At 41.8% G+C, this 22,401-nt stretch overlaps 1 protein-coding gene across 1 annotated transcript in view; it reads right to left on the bottom strand.

Annotated features, from left to right (window-relative positions):
* Positions 1 to 956: 956 nt before the first annotated feature.
* RPS6KB1 (ribosomal protein S6 kinase B1) overlaps positions 957 to 22,401 on the bottom strand; it is a 72,016-nt gene continuing 50,571 nt past the window's right edge. Inside the window, exons 8-15 of the mRNA XM_075853032.1 lie at positions 15,103 to 15,193; positions 12,758 to 12,848; positions 10,364 to 10,471; positions 9,074 to 9,136; positions 5,616 to 5,693; positions 5,146 to 5,253; positions 4,049 to 4,161; positions 957 to 2,288 (exon numbers count right to left, since the gene is read on the bottom strand). Coding sequence (XP_075709147.1) covers positions 2,051 to 2,288; positions 4,049 to 4,161; positions 5,146 to 5,253; positions 5,616 to 5,693; positions 9,074 to 9,136; positions 10,364 to 10,471; positions 12,758 to 12,848; positions 15,103 to 15,193 — 890 coding nt within the window. The 3' untranslated portion in view covers positions 957 to 2,050. The remainder of the gene's footprint in view (positions 2,289 to 4,048; positions 4,162 to 5,145; positions 5,254 to 5,615; positions 5,694 to 9,073; positions 9,137 to 10,363; positions 10,472 to 12,757; positions 12,849 to 15,102; positions 15,194 to 22,401) is intronic.

The following is a 22,401-nucleotide window of genomic DNA, read 5'->3' on the forward strand; positions in this document are numbered from 1 at the left end:
TTTGCGGTCTGTGTGTCCTCCGCATTCAGAATGTCCCATAGGTGTTTGCCTTGAATGGGCAAGACCGAGCTGCAAACATTGACAGGAATAAGACCTGCTCCAAGTCTTGGGGCTCTGTCCCACTGCCCGCACACAGATCAGTGGCAACCACGGTCATGTGCAGGGGGCCATTAGAAATGAATGGGTCTGTGTGGCATCTGTTGAACAACGTATAGCACACGGATATAAAACAACAGTCGTGTGCATGGGGCCTAAGGCTTAACCCTATATTTTCTTCATTTGTATAACACCGTGATATAGGAATTAAAGCCAACTTTACAACCCACTTTTAACACTTTAAACTATCAAAAGTCAGAATTCCATTTCTCATGATTACGGATCACACTAAATGCTACTAAAAATGACGAGTGCTAAATAAAACTCAAACACACTAACCCATTACTGCTTAGATTCAGCGGATATGGCAAAGCAGCTCCATACAGTCCAATGTATACTTATGTCCATTTCTTTTGGTGCAACAAAGGCTGCCCCTTGTGCTTGCAAGCTGCTGTTTAACTATTCCTTCACGGGTATGGGTACACATACCATGGACAGACCACGGATTTAGCATCTGGGCATTGAAAATTAATATATTGCAGATCATTGGCTAGTCCTCAACTTTTGATTTCTATATAAGCTGTGGTACAGTGCCGGTTACTTATAATAACTGTGGTAGGTTGGGCATCATACATTAAATAGATTGGCAATAGCTGCAATGCCAACTGCACCAAATGGATGCTCTTCATTCAATTAGTGACATCAATACATAAACATTGGTATGGCTTGTTTCCTAGGCTAATCTATGGGTTAAAAGTTGTGTGTGGCTGGTTGAGGTAATGCTACCCATACTCCAGGCTAAATGTATATCATTAAGAATACAAGTAAAGATGAGTAAGAAAAACGCTTACATGATGCTATTGAGTGTACAATACAAAAATGATCAGGATTTATTTATTACCTTCTCAGAGATGTTCACGAAATTGCTTTGTTAAGGCAGTTAAGGTAAAGTTACCTTTATTTCTTTGTACCTAGAAGTCAAACAGCTAGACCATTCATACAGAATCCAAGACAAGACCAGCATTGTGATAACATTCCCTAGTCCAGGGACAATATTCCCCCTCTATGGAAGACATGAGTAGAAAGGCCATATAATACTTTTACAATCGGAAAGTCCCAGCACTTTAAAGGTCTTCTAACAGCAGAGAAAGCTTAATATATGGAGGAAAAGGAAACAATAGTTAAAAAGCAAAAGGAATATATTACTGGTAGCAGGTAACACTCCAGTGTCCAGGTTCACATGTGCCTTGGCTTCAATACTCATCTCCTTATATGCTGAACAGCAAAGTAGCTCATTGCAATAAGTCACACAATGATGAAGGAGTTACACCAATGCATATATTTCCCAAAACACAATGGAAGACTGCCAATGGTTTCGGGGGTAAAACGAGCCCTCGCTAACACCGCGTTAGGGAAGTTCAGAATTACGCACATCAGCGGTGTTTTGTTTGAAGAAAAACCTATTACATGTTCGAACATTGTGTACAAAACATTTCAGCTATTGTTCATTTTCTGTTACTTATTGTCCTTGCAGAATATCATCCTCCGCCAGATGAGTTCATTTTACGGTGAGATTTATTTTTATATATATATTGTAAACGTGTAAAATTAAATCCTTGAGCAAATATGTATCTGAAAGAGTATGCTGGGAGCTTAATAATACATTGCCTCCATTTGGGATTGCAGTTTCTTATTCAGCTTTTTTGCACCACTGATTGAGAGAGAGAGAGAGAGATATATAAATTATATCTTAAAAAAAAAAAATGAAACGTTCACGCTTTAGTCTTACCAAACTGATCTGTGCAGTAACCAAGACTACATTTCGCTTTCCCACTCGTAGGGAGTTGAAAAAGAACCCAAAACCTATATTTAAGCTTTGTTTCAGTTGGGTTTTATGTTCCTTGATTTCACCATCTGTACAAGTCAAAGTGTCAAAAAAACAAACACTACATTGTCATAGATTCATGCGTAGATGTTCCGGTCGTTTGGGGATCAATGGATAGGTTTGCTTCTTGTATGGCCCAGTATTAGATTGTCTAATTGGTAATGGTGCTGAGGCTTCTCCGCTGACTGTCACATCCATTTGTTCCACAGCACTTGTTTCCATTCGGAAATCAGAAGGAGCTTGTGCATTGGTGGCTCCAGCAGTTGTTCCTCGTCCCCAGAAATCACCAGTGGAAAACTTGACCGGGCTTAACAAAAAAAAGGAAAGAAATATCAAATCTCTGCCAAATATACTACATTTAGCAATGCCTATACCTTTAGGAGTCCTATAAAAGACAAATTCACAACCTGTCAGTAAGCTCCTCCCACCTTCCTCAATCTAGTAGCGACACATTGACTGTCATCTAAGGCACTTCTTGTTAGCAAAACTGACCACACCATTTTTTCCCTCTATACGCACACCAAGTAAGGACTCAAGGTTGTCTCAAAATAGGCTCTCCGCTTGAATAACTCCATCGGTCATTTTTAACACGTTAAATACCAGCCAAATTTGCGCCGAGTAAATTTTTCTCTTTTCATTTTTCCATTGATGCCTTTTCTCTCCGCCAAGCAAGTTGTATTTTTTATTGGCACAACTTTGGAGTACATATCATTTAACAGCATTTTTTTTTTCTGGAAAGCAAAACTGCAATTTTTTTTTAAATGTAACTTTAATTTTTTTTAACTCTATAGATCTAGAGGTATAAATAACATGTTAACTTTATTCTATAATTCGGTACGGTCATTGTGTCACCAAATTTCTACAGTTGTTTTTATGTTTTAGTACTTTTACTGATCAAAACAATGTTTTATGGGAAAATTAAATCATTTTTGTGTCGCCACTTACCGAGATTCACAACTTAAATTTATTTTTCCATTGACGTAGCCATATGGGAGCTTGTTGTTTGTGGCACAACATGTTTTCGGCACCATTTTGGGGTACATATTTGTATGATTTTTTTTATTTTATTTTTACAGGGGAATGGGAAAAACGCCAAGTTTCAAAACTGATGTGATGCAAGTTTTGGAAAGTAACAAGAAAAGTGGGCATAGCCTCCAAGAGGAGACAAAGCTTAGGCTACATTTATTAAATAAAATGGAAATGGCGCAATCCTATGCCTGCTCATTGCATTTTCATTATCAGACAGGTAAAAAATATGCCAAATAAAGAGACGTGTGTGCCTTTTAATGATTTTTGGAAGAGATTACTCAAAATGCCTCCTTTACTTAAAATGCCATTAAAAAAACCAAAACAAAAAAAACAAAACACATCAGTCTATAGTCTTACAGATAAGGATCATATTAACTAAAACTAGGCAGGCAAAGGCAAAGAGTTGAGTCCAGCGATAAAGAGGATAAAATGGAAACTAGTTCCAAGTTTACTATATTTCGATTAAAAAAGGTCCAATAGGTTGGAGTCCTGGTGTGCAGACAGGAGTATGTAACGGTCCAGTCTTGGGGCCTACGCGTTTCAGACGTTGAGCACGTCCTGTTTGATCAAACAGCCATGATTAAGGACGTGCTCAACGTCTGAAACGCGTAGGCCCCAAGACTGGACCGTTACATACTCCTGTCTGCACACCAGGACTCCAACCTATTGGACCTTTTTTAATCGAAATATAGTAAACTTGGAACTAGTTTCCATTTTATCCTCTTTATCGCTGGACTCAACTCCTTGCCTTTGCCTGCCTAACCTATCGTGCGCCGACACGAGAGCCCGTGCGATGACTACGACACACACATCAAGTGTCAGGTGAGCTGGAGGATCTCTTCCACATATCTTCTAACTAAAACTAGGTCACTTTCACGGTGACCCAAGGAAATCCCTTTAGGAAATATAGTTCGATACACAACCTGAATCGAGGGTCCAGTCAAATCGAAAGCAATACAGGTATGAACACAGTGTACAAACAGCTAGCATAATGCACAAGCAAAAAGTGATTGGTGAAAAAAAGAATATATATATTACCTCACAGGTGTCCTAGGGCTTCCAATGAATCTGCGAGGAGAACGAATTTTTGGTTCGAAAGAAAACTTCTCTTTTACGCTTTCAAGTACAGATGGAGCCACATAAGTAAAGCCCTAGAGGTTATAAAACATGTAAGCAAACTATTTTTCTGCCCGGTCTTTTAGTAGTTTTTAGTTAAAGCACACAATTCACAACCATTGACAAAACGTAAGCGACACTGGATGCAAAGTATATATGAAGTAGAATTGCTGCGCAGTTGAAAGTTATGCATTTCATGCAAGCTGCCATTTCAGGCTCTCGAGGCTTAGGCCTCATGTACACGGCTGTGCCCGCAATCGCAGTCCACGTTTACGGGCACGGCTGTCCGCAGACAGCCACCCGCATTTTCGGCCCATGCTCTCACACAAAGTATAGGATAACAGTCCGTAAAAAGCAAGATAGGACATGTCCTAAATATTGCAGAGGCATTCTACAGCCCGGACGCCTTCCCGCAAATATACGGGAAGGTGTCCGTGGTCAATAGAAGTGAATTGGTCCGTAATTGTGGACCATAATTACGGACAAATTCTACGATCATGTGCATGGGGCCTTACTGAAGTGACTTTGGGAAGCCTGCACCCCGATCACTAATATACTCAAAAAGCTTTAGTTCTGTGTACATTAGAAAAATGTAGGTATAATTATTAAATAATTAATAGCACTTTTTAAGCTTTTCCCTGTAAAGTTTTGGACTTTTCAGATCATATGTATGAGAAAACGGACAATAAAGCCCTTTTTTTTTTTTTACTAAAGTTTTGTTCAAATGTTATCTCCAAGTAGAGGGAAAGAGTGGAACCCAATGACGTTTTCTTTTAGTCTTTATTTCTTAGTAGAAAGAGAGGGTAACGCAGTGAGTACTACACAGGCAACAGCGGTTTGTGTCGACGCAAAAGGTTGTGGCCTGTGTAGTTTCTGCCCTCCGCCTGAAGGACTGTTAACCCATGCAGTGCCGACCCACTCTCTTTTTACTAGTACTTTGTTCAAATGTACTACCGTTGATAAAACTATGGGACGTGGGGGGCAACACAGAAATCTGGAATTCATAGCAGTTTACCTACCACAAACACTTGGTTGGCACTTTCACTAAGAGTGGCATCATCTGGACTGTCTACAGGTGTCTGGCGTGTAAACTTTGAATCAAACTGGCTCACATCCTCCTCAGATTGCTTTACAGGGAAAAACGTGAAAATTACGAGACAGTAGGCACTAAAGCAATCTTTAGGTCGTCTGATTTATTTACATTTATTGGCACTCAAACAATTAAGCAATTTGTATTTACATATATCATTCATACGGCTGTTTTCCAAATTTAGAAACTTGATCATGTAAACATTCCCATACGCTATGAAAAATAGAACAATGTAAATTAAGTGTTAAAACTTGTCAGTTGTGTATATGTAAAATGCTAGAGATGACAGGGTCCGTTTTCTCTTGATAACGCCTTATAAGGAATAACTATTTCCTAACTAAAACTATACCCTCTTGCTCCCCCCTCCCCAAAGGAAAAAAAAACAAAAACAAAACATACCAGCAGCGGCTTGAAGGGAGGTTCCACCTTCCGAGCCAAGAGATCTTCCCAGTTAATGTGTCTGAAAAATGAATGCGCCTAAAACAGATGTCGATAATTAAAGCATAGTTCTTGAGAAGTGGGATTAGTAGACAATCTGCCTTATTAGAGTCTAAAACTTTTCATCTCGTTTGCATGCTTCAGAAATATTGAAAGACGATTGCTTTCACATGGCAACTTTGACAGTGTAATGCAAATAGATACAACACCTACGGATCCTGTATACATAGACGCTGTATCGTTCCCTCTCAGCCAATTCTGTCAGTTTGGCTGCACTAACAGCTCGGCTGAGAGAGGGTCCTGTGTGTCTAACACATCACCATAATATTGATCACATCCAAGTTGGTCCATTATTATGTGGATCCTATTTGTCAGAGACAAATGTATAAAGGTTACATGGAAGCGGTTTTATAAAAAAGTAAAAAATAAATTGTTTTAATAAAAATAAATTCAAAAAGTGTTTAAAAAAAATAAAAATGATGTTACATAGCATTTAAGAGTTTGGCATCATATTAAAGTCTTGCATCTCATATTTCTAATAATTTTATCAAAGTTCTAGGTGCAATATTCGAGGAGCAGAAAAAAAGGTTTTACTTTCTGGTTTTGTGTATCTGAAGGGGAGGGTGAAGCTGCAAGTGACATCACAAAGATTCGAGCCGGTTACTGACATCTCTATGGCCCCATGCACACGACCGTAAAAAACCTCCGTTGTTGTGGTCCACAAAAATGGACCCACTCACTTTCATTGAACGTGGACAACTTTCCGTAGCGCTATGGATGGGTGTCCGTGCCGTAGAAATGTTCCGAAAATTATGGAACATGTCCGTTCTTTTGCATTTTTTGCGGGCCGTGCTCCCATACTTTGTATGCGGGCCGTGATTGCGGGCATGGTCGTGTGCATGGGGCCTACCTCTGTGAAACCTTCCAAGCTCCTGCCCTGTAAGGCTCCATGCACACAACTGTATTTTCATTGATCAGTAAACACGGTCCGTAAATACGGATCCGTAGGCATCCGTATTTAGGGAAGGGTGTCGGTAAATATGCTCCGTATTTGACCATTATATACGGGTCCGTAAAAAAAAACAAATAGGGAGGCTGCAAATGACATCAACGTGTTGCCTAGCAATGCTTCCGTATATACGGACGATTTACGGATACAGATCCGTAGCCGTCCGTATTTACAGACGCTCCCATAGACTTCTATGGGAGAGTCCGTGCCGTAATTATTGACAATAGGTCAGGTTTCTCAGCACAGACACCCATCAGTAAATATACTGAAAGGTGTCCGTGGCCAACAGCAATGAATGGGTCCGTAATTACGGTCAGTAATTATTGACCGTTATTACTGATGAAAAATATTGTCGTGTGCGGGGGGCCGACGTCGGGCGGCCGCAATCGCGGGCTGTGATTACGGGCACGGCCGTGTGCATGAAGCCTTAGTGCAGGAGCCTGGCTGTCTTTAGACAGCCCAACACCCATGCCGAGCTTATGTCACAGCGTCGTGAAAAAGGTGGCCCTGTGACATAAGTACCCTTAATGACTGCCGTGAAAACGCATATTGGAGATCATTAAGGATTTAGATCCAAGTATATGCAGGGGATTTTGAGAAAATATCAGAAATATTGTGGTCGGGGGACACGGCAGGGTTGCCCTCTCCTGTTTGACTTGGCCATTGAGCCTTTGGAAAGGGGGACGCGGCAGGGGTTCCCTCTGTCGCCTCTCCTGTTTGCCTTGGCCATTGAGCCTTTGGCGGAAATTTAAGATCTTCTAGTGTCGAAGGTTTTAGGTATGATTACCACTGAAAAAGTTGCATTATATGCAGATGAACCTTTGTTGTTCCTAGGGGATACAGAAGGATACCTAACTGCCCCAATCCTCGCTAGTGTCCCAGACCCCATTAGCAGTGGTTAAAGACTAAACATTTAGGAATACAGATATCGGCTAACTACAAGTCCTTAATTCCTTCAAACTTCATTCCATTATGTGGGAAATTCTCTCCCAAAACCAACACTTGGTGTAAGCTACTTCTTTCTGTTATTAGAGGGGCAAACTTAGTGAGGATGATACTTCTGCCACAAGTGCTGTACATTATCCACAATGTCCCTGTGTAGATTCTGCCAATACAATTTCATAATTGTCAATCCCTATTTAGGCAGCTTGTATGAAAAAGGTACTTCGAGAATTAGATATGAAACTCTGCAGCCTGGGAAAGACTAGGGTGGTGTAGTGGCCCCTAACTCCTGGATCTATTTCCTAGCATCCCAACTACATTCCGGGGCTGGGGTGGACAAAAGCCTGGAGGTCCTGCAGAAAAACCTTTGCATTGTCTAAGGAACAGAATTTATGCCCTCTACTGGAGACTTGTTTTCCAGAGCTTGCAAGTGGTGAACACCCTACCGTGTGATTTATGGTTTTATGGTAAAGCTGTGGAACAAAGCAAAGTAGATTCTTAAAATTAAGGGTTGTACGCTGTTCAGCCCAATCTGGCGTAACCCCAGGTTTCCTGAATTCTTTAGGTTGGAAGGTTTTAGTCCTTGGGAATTGGCAGGTATTCGTTATATAGATCAACTTCATACTACTAAAACTCTTTATAAGCTTTCGACAACTTGAAGAGTTTGACTTGTCCCCTAGGGTGTTTTACCAATTGTGCCATGCCTGATCTAAAGAAGAATCTACTTTACATCTTTCTACAACTTTAATTTCGACTGGTGAAAGGAAAGCTCTTAAGTGAATATTTGAAAAGCGTCCCTTCTTACTATTAAAGATAAATGGATAAGTGATATCAAGAACATAACGGACGAACCATGGTCCTCTGTTCTTTCATCTGTATCTTAGCTATCTACAAGTGAGGCCTTGCGCATTTCTCAACTCTAATTTATTTTTAAAAAACGAGCATTTTTGGCCAAGTTCTGACCATTTTTGTAGTTATGCAAATGAGGCTTGCAAAAGTCCAAGTGGGCGTGTTTAAAAGTAAAAGTCCAAGTGGGCGTGTATTATGTGCGTACATCGGGGCGTGTTTACTACTTTTACTAGCTGGGCTTTCTGATGAGAAGTATCATCCACTTCTCTTCAGAACGCCCAGCTTCTGCCAGATCACGCTGTGTCGTCACTCACAGGTCCTGCATCGTGTCAGACGAGTGAGGACACATCGGCACCAGAGGCTACAGTTGATTCTGCAGCAGCATCGGCGTTAGCAGGTAAGTAGCTACATCGACTCATTTGCATAACTACAAAAATGGTCATAACTTGGCCAAAAATGCTCGTTTTTTAAAAATAAAAACGTTACTGTAATCTACATTGCAGCGCCGATCTGCTGCAATAGCAGATCGGGGTTGCAAAATCTGGTGACAGAGCCTCTTTAAATGCAGTCTAGTTTTTTGGAGATATTCAGTAATAAAACACGAGGAATGAAAGTTTACCTGAACGTCCCCAGCATCACCAACACTAGCTCCAAGACGTGAGGCAGCGTTTCTTTTAAGCAGCTTCCAGGGAAAGGAAAAAAAAAAAAACACACATATATAAACATAGTTTATTAATTCTTTGCTAACATTTGATGTAACTGTACGTCATGGTCGGCAAGGAGTTACAGCATTTATGGCAAGCTGACGGCCATGCCATCAGCAGTGGGTGTTAGCTTTATATTACAGCTGACACTCTGCTGTAACGTCCGGGAACGGAGCTGGCTGCTTAACCCCTTAGTGGTTTGTTGCCGATCGTCGTAGCCCAACTACATTAACCCCTTCAGGACAGCCATTTTTTTATTTTTTCATTTTAGTTTTTCACTACCGCCTTCCAAGAGCCATAACTTTTATATTTTTCCATGAATAGAGTGGTGTAAAGGCTTATTTTTTTTGCAGGAGGAGTTGGTTTCTATTGACACCATTTAAAGTACCATATAATCCGATGGGAAACCAAAAAAATTAATTGGAAAAAAACAGCGATTCCTCCATTGTTTTTTGGGTTTCTTTTTTAGGGCTTTTCACCTTGCGGTGAAAACGACAAATTAACTTTATTCTGCGGCTCAATAAGATTACGGTGATACCACATTCATATAGGTTTTATTATACTACTTTTCGGTACATATGTCATGATCACATTACATTTCTTTGCAGCGCTAAGTTGACCAAAACCAGCGATTCTGGTGGTTTAAATCTGTTGCGGCGTTCGCTGTGCGAGTTAAATAATGGATTATTGCAATAGTTCAGACTTTTACTGATGCAGAGATACCAATTTTGTTTAGATTTCTTTAGACGAAAAATGGGAACAGTTTTTTTTTTTTTTACTTTTGGTACAATACACTGCAATACTAATGAATTGCAATATATTGCCACAGGCAGGGCTTAACAGAGGCAGAGTGAGGGCAGTCCTGGGGGCCTTCGTTAGGCCCCTGGGCTGCCATGACAACCATTGGCACCACACGATCGCATTGTGGGGGTGCCGATGAGCTGTCAGAGGGGGCTGCTCCCCTCTTTTTAACGCCTCAGATGCAGCGGTCGCGATTGACCGCAGCATTTGTGGGATTTAACGGCCAGCTGCTGGCCGTGAGTCCCAGGCGTCCACTATAAAACACAACTGACACCAGAAGCTCAGCGCACTCCATACATTCCCCCCACACCACGACGTGCTATTACGTCATAATGCACGAAGGGATTAAGGGGAAAAACAGAGAATTACAATCCTGAGACAGGGCTAAATGTGGAAATGCATACCTTTTTAAGCAAATCCCTGGCTTCTTGGGTGAGGTAGGGGGGCAAGTTAAGTTTACACTTAAGTATTTTGTCAATAGTCTTTTTACGATTTTCCCCAGTAAATGGTGGCTGGAAGAAAAAAAAATAAAAAAAAGTCTTGTTACACCAAAACACTGCCCAACATTCTGGTCTCATTTCTGACAAAGATTACACTGACAAAAAAACATTACCATGGTCATAACTGGTATTTGGCAATCCTACAGAATAAAGTTTTTCTTGGTGCATGTTTTAGTAGTTTTCTGCTAAAGCACCACCCGGATCAATGTCCGTCTGATGCTCTTCACCTGGTGGGATTGGTCCAACTTATGCACACCACAGTATAGATTCACAAAGAAGGTTGGCGACAACACACAGAAGCCAAACTGGATGTTTGAAAGAGCTGTCTTTTACTCATGGTGTTCGGGTAAAGGGAAGTTCTTTCAAACATCCAGTTTGGTTTTATGTGTAAGGGTGGACAGCCTTCTTTGCGAAGTAAAATTTGAAATTGCTAAACGGACAATAAGGAATACTGGCGTTCACAATAGCGCTCTTTCAACCACAGAGCCTTTACAGCTCCTTACTGCAGCACAGGCTCAGTCAGACTCCACACGTCAGGAGATATTCTCTGCGGGAGAATACCTTCATACACACAGTTCGAAGAAGCATGCCACCTTTTTTTTCTATAGAAGAAACATCTGTATGCTTCAATATTAAATCAGAGGCATACGAATGTACAGTAGAGGCCGCATGGACCTATATGGCAACTCCGTTACGGCTCTGTACAAAACAATATAGAAGCACTCTAATTCTATGCTTTATTACAGGGGTCTCAAGCACGCGGCCCTGGGGCTGTCATCTGCAGCCCACGGGAAACAGAGCCGCTAGTATCGGCTCTGCTCCGAGACTCTGGAATTCCCGGACATCGCTGTCCACATATGAACAGCGATGTCTGGGGCTTCCCCAGAGCGGAGTGCCGGGCAGAGCGCTAGTATCAGCTCTGCTCCGGGACGCTGCGGAATTCCCTGACATCGCTGCCCTTATATGGACAGTGTGTCAGGGTCTTCCCCAGAGCGGAGTCCCGGGCAGAGCGCTAGTATCGGCTCTGCTTCGGGACGCTGCGGAACTTCCTGACATCGCTGCCCTTATATGGACAGTGTGTCAGGGTCTTCCCCAGAGCGGAGTCCCGGGCAGAGCGCTAGTATCGGCTCTGCTTCGGGACGCTGCGGAACTTCCTGACATCGCTGCCCTTATATGGACAGTGTGTCAGGGTCTTCCCCAGAGCGGAGTCCCGGGCAGAGCGCTAGTACAGGCTCTGCTCCGTGACTCTGTCCAAATATGGGCAGCGATGTCACGGAATTCCACAGTGTGTCATGGTCTTCCCCAGAGCGGGAAGGGGGGCACTGCCGTGGCGGCATCTACAGGGGGGCACTGCCGTGGCGGCATCTACAGAGGGGCACTGCCGTGGCGGCATCTACAGAGGGGCACTGCCGTGGCGGCATCTACAGAGGGGCACTGCCGTGGCGGCATCTACAGAGGGGCACTGCCGTGGCGGCATCTACAGAGGGCACTGCCGTGGCGGCATCTACAGAGGGCACTGCCGTGGCGGCATCTACAGAGGGCACTGCCGTGGCGGCATCTACAGAGGGCACTGCCGTGGCAGCATCTACAGAGGGCACTGCCGTGGCAGCATCTACAGAGGGCACTGCCGTGGCAGCATCTACAGAGGGCACTGCTGTGGCAGCATCTACAGAGGGCACTGCTGGAAAGCTGGATTGTTGAAATAAGCACGTGGAGAAATATCTCAAATTTTAATCCTAGCGGTATTATTATAGTAGTATAGTGTTATAGTAGTTCAAATAACTAATTCATTAACAATAATTTTGTATTGTATCAAATTTGAAAGTAATGCGGCCCGACCACTTCACATTTTTTCTATATGCAGCCCACTTACCCGGCCGAGTTTGAGACCCCTGCTTTATTAGAATACCTTGCATTATTATGCTTGGTAGTTTACTTCTGAGCAGATAGAAAGCAGTTTTCTGCTAAGATTTGCAGCGATGCTGACCTCCTTGAGCAGAATGTTGCTCCTTCTAATAAAGGATGCCATCTCAATCACAGAAGTATATTTGGAAGTACAATTTGATACCACATTTGTAGATTCATAAAAAGTGACCCCACAGGCATTTAACCAACATTCCATGACAAACTTATCAGTAAGAATATGGTGAGCGAAGAACACCTGCTTTGGAACAAGTTGTAACCTGCTGACACTGGAAATAATTTTAATATTTTGTTCCTCATTGGGATTCTGTTGGCAAATTTCCTTCTACAGATTGCGGTAAAAACAGCTGCTGACAAAACATCTGAAACACTTACAGCACCAGTTAGCATGTCATACATCAAGGCTCCCAAACTCCACCAATCCACCGCACGATTGTGGCCACTTCTCATTAGAATCTCTGGGGCCCTGCAAAATAGAAGGAATTAAAGCAGATGCTTACCAGGATTTGGCAATAAAGACTTTACGCGGTCCAACACCTGTGCTTGCGATATATCCCGGCCATAGAAACTGCCAACGTATTTTGTACAAAGCTACATAGACCTAAAGACTGAATAGTGTTCAAAGTTGGACTTTAAAGGGGTGGTATGAAGAAGAAAAAAAAAAAAAAGAACATGGGTCTGGGCTGCAATAACAGACACAGCCCATGGAGAAGTGTGGTCCTGTTTGAGGAAGAAACACGGAATGTTTTTTATATCTCATACAACCCCGTTAAGCTCTTCGCCTTTCTTTTCCTCACAGCAAAGCTCGCAATCGTCAGACCTCAAACATCTTTGAATAAAAAGCTGACTAGTATTCGCTTTGATTTGCAAGTCAAAACGTTTGGTACCTGTGGAGTACTTACGCCCAGACAACTCTTGATCGCAGCACTAAAGCGGATCTGTCAGTACAGTATGCTGCACTAGTTAAGGCTTGTTCACACAGTGCAGATTTGCTTCAGATTGAAAAAAACTTTAGCCAAAACCGGGAACGGAACCTAAACAGAATATATAAAGGAAGGCCTTATAGGTCTTGCTCTATTGGATCCAATTCCGGTTTTAGCATAAAACATGTACGCAAAATCTGCACTGTGTGAACAAGGCCTTATAGGCAGCATATTATAAGTCTAGGTCTGAAATATAGTGGCGTTTGTCTAATAAGTTTGTACAAAGAATACACCAGACTCATGTTTACTCATAAAAAGAGCGCTTTCCCTGTGTCCTCACTGTTGAATGACGGCAGCATGTATGCAGGCTTAGTAAGCATAAGCACAAGTCCAGTGTATTCTTCGTAAAGGGTTATTAGTAGGGAAAAGTGCATTTCCTGAAATTCGTTTCAGGCCGATTCTATAGAATCTGCTTTCCTATTTGATTCAGTCCGATTAATTTGCAGCGAATCGCAAGTGCATTGATTGCCCTGTCTGATGTCCTCTAGGCCTGCACCCAAGTTGAATACAGTCCTAGAAGACAGGGTCAAAACAGGGCACTTGGAATTCCACCTATAAAACAAAATACCACTCACTAGGGCTGGGCAATTAATCGAAAAATAAACTAAAATTCAGCACAATTAATTTACGTCATCTTGCGAATTTCGGTTTTATCAATTATTTTCTCCTGGTTTATACTGTATCTGCATCTTCAGGACACAGATACAGCTGAATCCAATAGTAAAGCAGGGGACCGTAAGGTCCCTGCTCTACCATTCACTATGTATCGCCGGATGTGAGGCAGTGATGTCATCGCGCGTGTCTGCGCCGAGCTGGACAGACCAGAGGGAGCTCCTCCACTCGTCATTAGGGGAGTATGAGAGTATGTATATTATTTTTATCAGGCACTATTGGGGGCAGCTGTGGGGGCATTATAGAGCGTTGGGGCAGCTATGGGGGAATATCATGCGTGGAAGTCAGTTATGTGGGCATTATACTATGTAGAGGCAGCTATGGTGGCATAATAGTGTGGGGAGGGCACTTGTGGGGGCATTATACTGTGGGTAGGGCAGTTATGGGGGACACTATACGGTTTGGACGACAGTTATGGGGGTATATTATATACAGTAGTATACAGAAGGCTCAGGGGATAAATGTAAATTCAATAGCGTAGCATGCAAATAGCGGGCGTAGAAAGCAAATTGTGGGCGTGGTATGCAAAAAGGGGTGTGGCCTCAATAATCGTAAGCGGAAACATGTTCAATTAATTGTAATTTAGGTCCTAATTGCCCAGCCCTAATACTCACCTACCCAGTCTCAGATAGTGTCGCTGTCTGCCTCCTGAGAAAATGTTTTTTGTCCCATGTGACTGCTGCTTCAAATCACAGGCGCAAGGGGTCACATACAACAAAATTACATCATTTCTGGAGTCCGGCAGGCACACGTCACTACGGGAGACTGAGCCCAAAAGTTTCTGACTTCTGCAAATCCAAAACTATTGGAAAATTCAGACCAAATTCGATTAGTTTGGAATCAAATCACTCATCTCTAGTTATTACACAAGAGGCAATACAATTTTTGTGCTCATTTGTCATCTGCTGCCATTAACTAGATTTTTTTTCCTACCAATCACGTGTCTCTTTTCACTCGTAACAGTGAACTGAGCTGTTCTATTTACTATTCCTAGCCAAATCACACCATTTCTTTATTATGTCTGTACTAGAACGTTAATTAAAACATTGAAAATAAAATGCTCACATGTATTCTATGGTTCCACAAAACGTATGTGTTACAGTGCCATCATGAATGGATTCCTTACAAAGTCCAAAATCTGTCAGTTTCACATGCCCTAGATAAAGGGTTAAAAAAAATAATAATTTAACGTAATAATTCTACACTCAAAAATGGATAACAGCGTATGGTTGCTTTATGGTTAAAGAGAACCTTTCACCTGCCCATACATGTGCAGCATGTAATGGGGAGGGCTGCACAAACCCTGGGGTACTTGACATTTTTCTCCTATCTTCCTCCGTTATTTAGATATCGGTGATGTTAAATTTGGTGCCCTATATTTAAATAACCCACTGAACTGTCAATGGGGCGTGTAGTGGCAAGGAGGGGTGTCACATCGCTGTGACACTGTCCAATCAGCTACGGACAGTGCCACAGCAAGAGCTGGAGAGGGGAGAGCGTGTGCGCGCACCTTGGAGCCGTGCGTGCATGCTCTCAATCACTCTTCAGCTCTCGGCAGACAAGTACAAGACTGATCTTTCGCGAGAGATCACACAGTCTTGTCCTTGTCTGCCGAGAGCTGAGGAGTGAGAGTGTGTGTGCACACGTTTTCCTTTTTCCAGCTCTTGCTGCGGCATGGTCCATAGCGGATTAGACAGTGTCACAGCCATGTTACACGCCCCCATGCAATTAAACACCCCATTGACCGTTCAGGGTGTTATTTAAATATCGGGCGCCAAATATAATGGCACCGATTTATAAATAACGGAGGAGGGTAGGAGAAAAATGTAAAGTGCCCCAGAGTTTGTGCAGCCCTGCCCATTACATGCTGCACATGTATGGGCAGGTGAAAGGTTCTCTTTAAGCTAGGACAAATCACATACTGTTTTAGACAGCGTACAGAACGATACATTTTAAATTGCATTTACCCTAGAAATAACTTTCCTTTGATCATTAGCTGTCCTTTTTATGCATATAAATTGCCAATGCATAAAAATGGTGAGAAAATTGCTCTGAGCGCAATTCTGGACCGAGTGGAGGGCGTTTTGTAAGCAAGTGAACCATTTGTTGACAAACTAGGGTAAATGCATTTAATATTACAATACTGCTGCTAATGAAGAATATACACTGGACAAGGTTGGAGTATTTTTTGTGTGTGTGTAAAGGGTTTTGCCGCAAAGAAGATTTATCACCTATTCACAGAAAGAGAAATAGATTCGCTGGTCAAGCATACATGTTGCTGCGACATGCAACTCGAATAGAGACACGGAGAATAGCGGAGCACGTGCGTGTCGTTTGAAATCCAGGAACATATCACAATATTGGAAACTGACAATATCAAGGTATTTTCCCAGCTAGAAGTCCCTGAAATATCTAGTCATAACATTTCTGATATCACACGACAAAGGTTAAATTCACACTTGCGTTGTATAATCTGCTAGGCGTCATGCACACGGACATGCCGTAATGACGGTCCGTGTATACGGGCACGGCCGGCTGCGGAGAGCCATCCGCATTTTCGGCCCGTGCTCCCATATAAAGTATGTGAGCACTGTCCGGAAAGAGCAAGAGATAGGACATATCCTATCTTTTGCAGAGGCTTTCTACGACCCGGACAGCTTCCCGCAAATATACGGACGTGTGCATGGAGCTTTATTCTGATCCACTTTTTTAAAATCAGAATAAGAACGGATCTCTTACTACTGCGCAGTAGTGGCAATTAGAAAGGAGAGCAAACCTCGTACTGCGCATGCGCCGAGTAAAGGGCAGGGACGCGCGCGCGTTACCGACAGTACGGGGCAAGGCATGATTACGTTGCCTGGCGCCTGTCAATGTAAGGAGGGAGGGTGGGTGGCTGAACTGGGTAGCGACGTAGGAGCATTTAGGGGCAACGGTGACGCCCTTGTTGCACTTAAATGCTCATTAGCACAAAGGAGGCAGTAAGTAGAATTTGAAAATAAACGCTAGAAACAGGTTAGTCTCCTCTACAATACCGTTACTAGTTTAATATGGACATTCTGGTGACAGACTCCCCACTTTGGATTGGTCATCAGAATGCATTAATCCGAAACAAATATAACAAGATAAACTTTAGGCACAATTTAGCGCCAGAACTTAACGTTCTAGAACTTGAATGAGACTGCCAGGATATCTATGGGGACTAAAATGCTTTTCAGTTCACAGCATTATCATATACAAGCAAAACTTTACATTTTTAAAAAAATGTTTTTCCTGATGCTATACTGTGGATTAATAAGATTGTAAAAGTACAACAGATGCTGTATATGAATTGTATAATGCGGACCACGGAATGGCATCTCTTTTCTATGTACATGTGCCTTTTCAACTACTCTATCTTTAAAATCCTTAATAAAACTATTTGAAATAAACATTTCACAACTTCAAGATATCAACTTACGTTCAATGCAACAATCTAAATTTGGAATTTCAGCTATTCTGATAGAGTCCTTAAAGGCTTTTTTACCATGAAGGACATTTATGACAGATCCACAGGATATCAGAAAGGTCAGAAAGATGCGGGTACCACCTCTGGGACCGGCACCTATCTCCAGAACAGTGCCCCCTAAACCCTGTTCAGCCACTCGGTGTTGCGGCTGAATGAGGAATTCCGACCATAAAAAATAGGTTAAATGGTCGGGAGTTCCGAAAACAGCGTAACTCGCTGAGCTACCCTGTTTCCGTAAGCTCCATAGAACTAAATGGTAGTTACGGAAACTGTATAGCTCACATGCTACGCTGCTTCCGTAACGGCCATTCACATTCACTGTGGATATGTCAAATGTCCTTCATGGGAAAACCCCTTTAACCCCTTCACGACCACCCCACGTAGATTAACGGGTTGCAAAACTGGTCGTTGTGCCTGCAGCCCGTTAATCCACGTGTGCTCCTAACAGAGCACACAGACGCTCCCCGCAGCCCGGAATCTCCCAGTACAGGCTGCTACTAGCAGCCTTAGTACTGGGGGAAAACATCGGGTCGGATCACAGCGGTGATCCGAACCGATTAACCCCTTAATTGCGGCAGTCAATAGTGACCGCCGCATTTAAGTTCTTATAGCAACATCGGCACCCCGCTATGCCATTGCGGGGGCCGATTGTTGCGGGGGGGGGGCGATTGCTATGGCAAATGGAAGCCTAACAAAGGCTTCCTATCTGCCATTACGTTAGCCGATTAGGCCCCGCCCGGAGGCGGAGCCTGATCGGCTTGCTGTCAGTGAACAACTGACAGTTCTAATACATTGCACTACATGGGTAGTGCAATGTATTAGAACATCAAACAAACAGTTGGACCTTCAAGTCCCCTAGTGGGACTAAAGAAAAGTGTAAAAAAAAAAAGTGTAAAAAAAGTAAAAATAAAAGTTGTCAAAATACAATAAAAGTTTCAAATAATAACACAAAACACAATCGCCCTTTTTCCTTTATCAAGTCATTTATTATTGAAAAAAATAATAAAGCCATACATATTTGGTATCGCTGCGACCGTAACGACCTGAACTATAAAAATATTATGTTATTTATTCCGCACAGTGAACGCCGTAAAAAAAAAAAACTAAAAAATACTGACATAATTGCTATTTTTTGGTCACTTTGTCTTCCAAAAATTGAAATAAAAAGTGATCAAAAAGTCGCATGTACCCAAAAATGGTACCTATAAAAACTATAACTCGTCTCGCTAAAAATAAGCCCTCATACAGCTCCGTCTACTAAAAAATTAAAACCGTTATGGCTCTCACAACATGGCGACAGAAAAAATCCATTCTCTTTACAAAGGTTATTTTATTGTGCAAAAAGTTGTAAAACATAAAAAAGTTCTATAAATTAGGCATCACCGGAATCGGACTGACCCGCAGAATAAAGGTAACGTGTAATTTATAATGCATGGTCAACGCTGTATAAAAAGAATTAAAAAAATAATGTCAGAATTGCTGTTTTTTGGTCACCTTGCCTCCCAAAAAAAAAAGGATATCGTGATCAAAAAGTTGCATGTACCCCAAAATGGTACCAATAAAAGCTACAGCTCGTCCCGCAAAAAAAACAGCCCTCATACCACTACGTCTATGAAAAAATAAAATTAGTTAAGGCTCCAATAAGCCAGGAAATAAAAATATGCAGTTGTGCCGGCCCGAGGGGAACGTTTCTTCTGTTTCAAGTGGCGAATTATCAAGGCCCCTAAAATTAGGGAACCAGGAAGGGGAGGGCCCAAACATATCTGCTGAAAGCGAGGGTGCCCGTATTATACCAGGACAACACTTTTCAGCAAAATTCCTCAAACTGCAAAGGTGAGGAGTGTGGACCAAAAGGGGGATAAGAAAGGACACAGTTTATCAGTGCGACACCGGCCTGTGCAGAAAGGATTGTGTCACAGCGTAACACACATCTATAGATTTTATTGTTTTGTTTACCCCATTATTATACCACCTGACTATGCCCCTTATATACTCCGCCCGGCTTACATGTACCCCCACATTATAAACGGAAACACCAGTAAGACTCAATACAAGACTACTACAAACAAAATCCACACTCCAAAAGCCAAATGGCGCTACCTCCCTTCTGAACCCTACAGTGTGCCCAAACAGCAGTTTACTTCCACATATATGGCATCGCCATACCCGGGAGAACCGTTTTAACAATTTTTGGGGTGTGTGTCTCCAGTGGCACAAGCTGGGCGCCACATATTGGCATATATATAGAAAAAAAATCCCATTTTCACTCTGCAACATCGAGTGCACACCAATTTCTGCCAATCACCTGTGGTGTTAATATGCTCACTAAACCCCTAAGTGAATACCTTGAGGGATGTAGTTTCCAAAATGGGGTCACTTCTGGGGGGGATCCACTGTTTTGGTCCCACAGGGACTTTGCAAATGCGACATAGCGCTCAGAAACCAATCAAGCAAAATCTGTACTCCTAAAGCCAAATGGCGCTCCTTCCATTCTGAGCCCTACTGTGTGCCCAAACAGCAGTTTATGACCACATATGTGGTATTGCCGTACACAGGAGAAGTTGCTTTACAAGTGTTGTGGTGCTTTTTTTCATTTATTTGTTGAGAAAATGAAACATTTTCAGCTAAAACTACATCTTATTGAAGAAAAAGGATTTTTTTTTAATTTTCACTGCCCAATTCTAATAAAATCTATGAAACACCTGTGGGGTCAAAATGCTCACTACACCCCTAGATGAATTCCTCAAGGGGTGTAGTTTTGTGAATGGAATCACTTTTGGGGAGTTTCCACTGTACTGCCACCTTAGGAGCTTTGCAATATGGTGACATGGTGTCAAGAAACCAATCCAGCAAAATCTGTGCTCCAAAAGCCAAATGGCGCTCCTTCTCTTCAGATCCTTGCCGTGTGCCCAAACAGCAGTTTATGACCACAAATGGGGTATTGCCGTACTCCAGAGAAGTTGCTTTACAAATGTTGTTTTTTTTTAAATTCCTTTATTTGTTGAGAAAATTAAAAATTTTGAGCTAAAGCTACGTCTTATTGGAAAAAAAGTATTCTTTTTATCTTCACTGCCCAATTCTAATAAAATCTATGAAACCCCTGTGGGTTCAAAATGCTCACTACACCCCTAGATGGATTCTTCAAGGGGTGTAGTTTCCAAAATGGAGTCACTTTTTTGGTGTTTTCACTGTTTTGGTCCCTTAGGGGCTTTGCAAATGCGACGTGGTCTCCGCACACCATTCCTGCTAAATTTGAGCTGCAAAAACCAAATGTCGCTCTTTCCCTTCTAAGCCCTGCCGTGTGTCCAAACAACCGTTTTTTACCACATGTGGGGTACTGTTTTACTCGGGAGAAATTGCTTTACAAATGTAGTGGTGCATTTTCTCCTTTTAGCCCTTGTGGAAATTAGAAAAAATTAGCTAAACCTACATTTTCTTTGAAAGAATGTAGATTTTCATTTTCACTGCCTACTTCCAATAATTTCTCCAAAAAACCTGCGGGGTCAAAATGCTCACTATACCCCGAGATAATATCCTCAAGGGGTATAGTTTCCGAAATGGGGTCACTTTTGGGGGATTTCCACTGTTTTGGCGCCGCAAGAGCCTTTCAGACCCGACATGGAGCCTAAAATATTTTCTAATAAAAAAGGAGGCCCCAAAATCCTCCAGGTGCTCCTTTGCTTCTGAGGCTGGTGCTGCAGTCAATAAGTGCACTAGGGCCACATGTGGGGTATTTCTAAAAACTGCAGAATCTGGGCAATAGATATTGAGTTGCGTTTCTCTGGTAAAACTTTCTGTGTTACAAAAAAAATAGATGAAAAATTAATTTTTGCAAAAAAAAAAAGAAATTAGAAAATTTCACATCTATGTTGCCTTAATTCCTGTGAAACATCTAAAGGGTTAAGAAACTTTCTAAATGCTGTTTTGAATACTTTGAGGGGTGAAGTTTTTAAAATGGGGTGACTTATCGAGGGTTTCTAATATATAAGGCCCTAAAATCCACTTCACAACTGAACTGGCCCCTGTAAAAATAGCCTTTTGAAATTTTCTTGAAAATGTGAGAAATTGCTGCTAAAGTTCTAAGCCTTGTGATGTCATAGAAAAATAAAAGGATGTTCAAAAACAATGCCAATCTAAAGTAGACATATGGGGGATGTTAATTAGCAACAATTTTGTGTGGTATTACCATCTGTCTTACAAGCAGATACATATAAATTTAGAAAAATGCTAATTTTTGCAATTTTTCGCTAAATTTTGGTGTTTTTCACAATTAAATACTTAATGTATCGAGCAAATTTTGCCAGTAACATAAAGTCCAATGTGTCACGAGAAAACAATCTCAGAATCGCTTGGATAGGTAAAAGCATTCCGAAGTTATTACCACATAAAGTGAAACATGTCAGATTTGAAAAAATTGGCTGCGTCCTGAAGGGGTTAAAGGGGTATTCCAAAACCTTACATATTTATGGCATATCCACAGGATTTGTTGTGAATGTCTAAGTTGGGAATACCCATCTAAAGGCTATGTACACCTTTGTTAATTTTCTTCCTAAATGCAAAATTAAAGCCTATGTAACTTTTTTTTAATTTAAATACTAAACTTCAGAAAAGGCCAATTTTCATTGACTAAAGGGTTAACCTTAAAAGGCTACGAACACCTTGGAATAGATATATATATATCAATGTTGTAAGGGATTTAAAACGATTTTTCAAATTACTCTTACAAAAAAGGTTTTGAAATTTTTAAGATACAGCTTCTATGTATCCTGTATATACAGAAGCTGTATCCTTAGGTCAAAGTCAGTTCAACTTGGATATGATCGTTATTAGCTGGCTCCCTAGTTAGAAACAGGAGGAAA

The sequence above is a fragment of the Rhinoderma darwinii genome, chromosome 2, assembly GCF_050947455.1.
Source record: "Rhinoderma darwinii isolate aRhiDar2 chromosome 2, aRhiDar2.hap1, whole genome shotgun sequence".
In the NCBI taxonomy this organism is placed as follows: domain Eukaryota; kingdom Metazoa; phylum Chordata; class Amphibia; order Anura; family Rhinodermatidae; genus Rhinoderma; species Rhinoderma darwinii.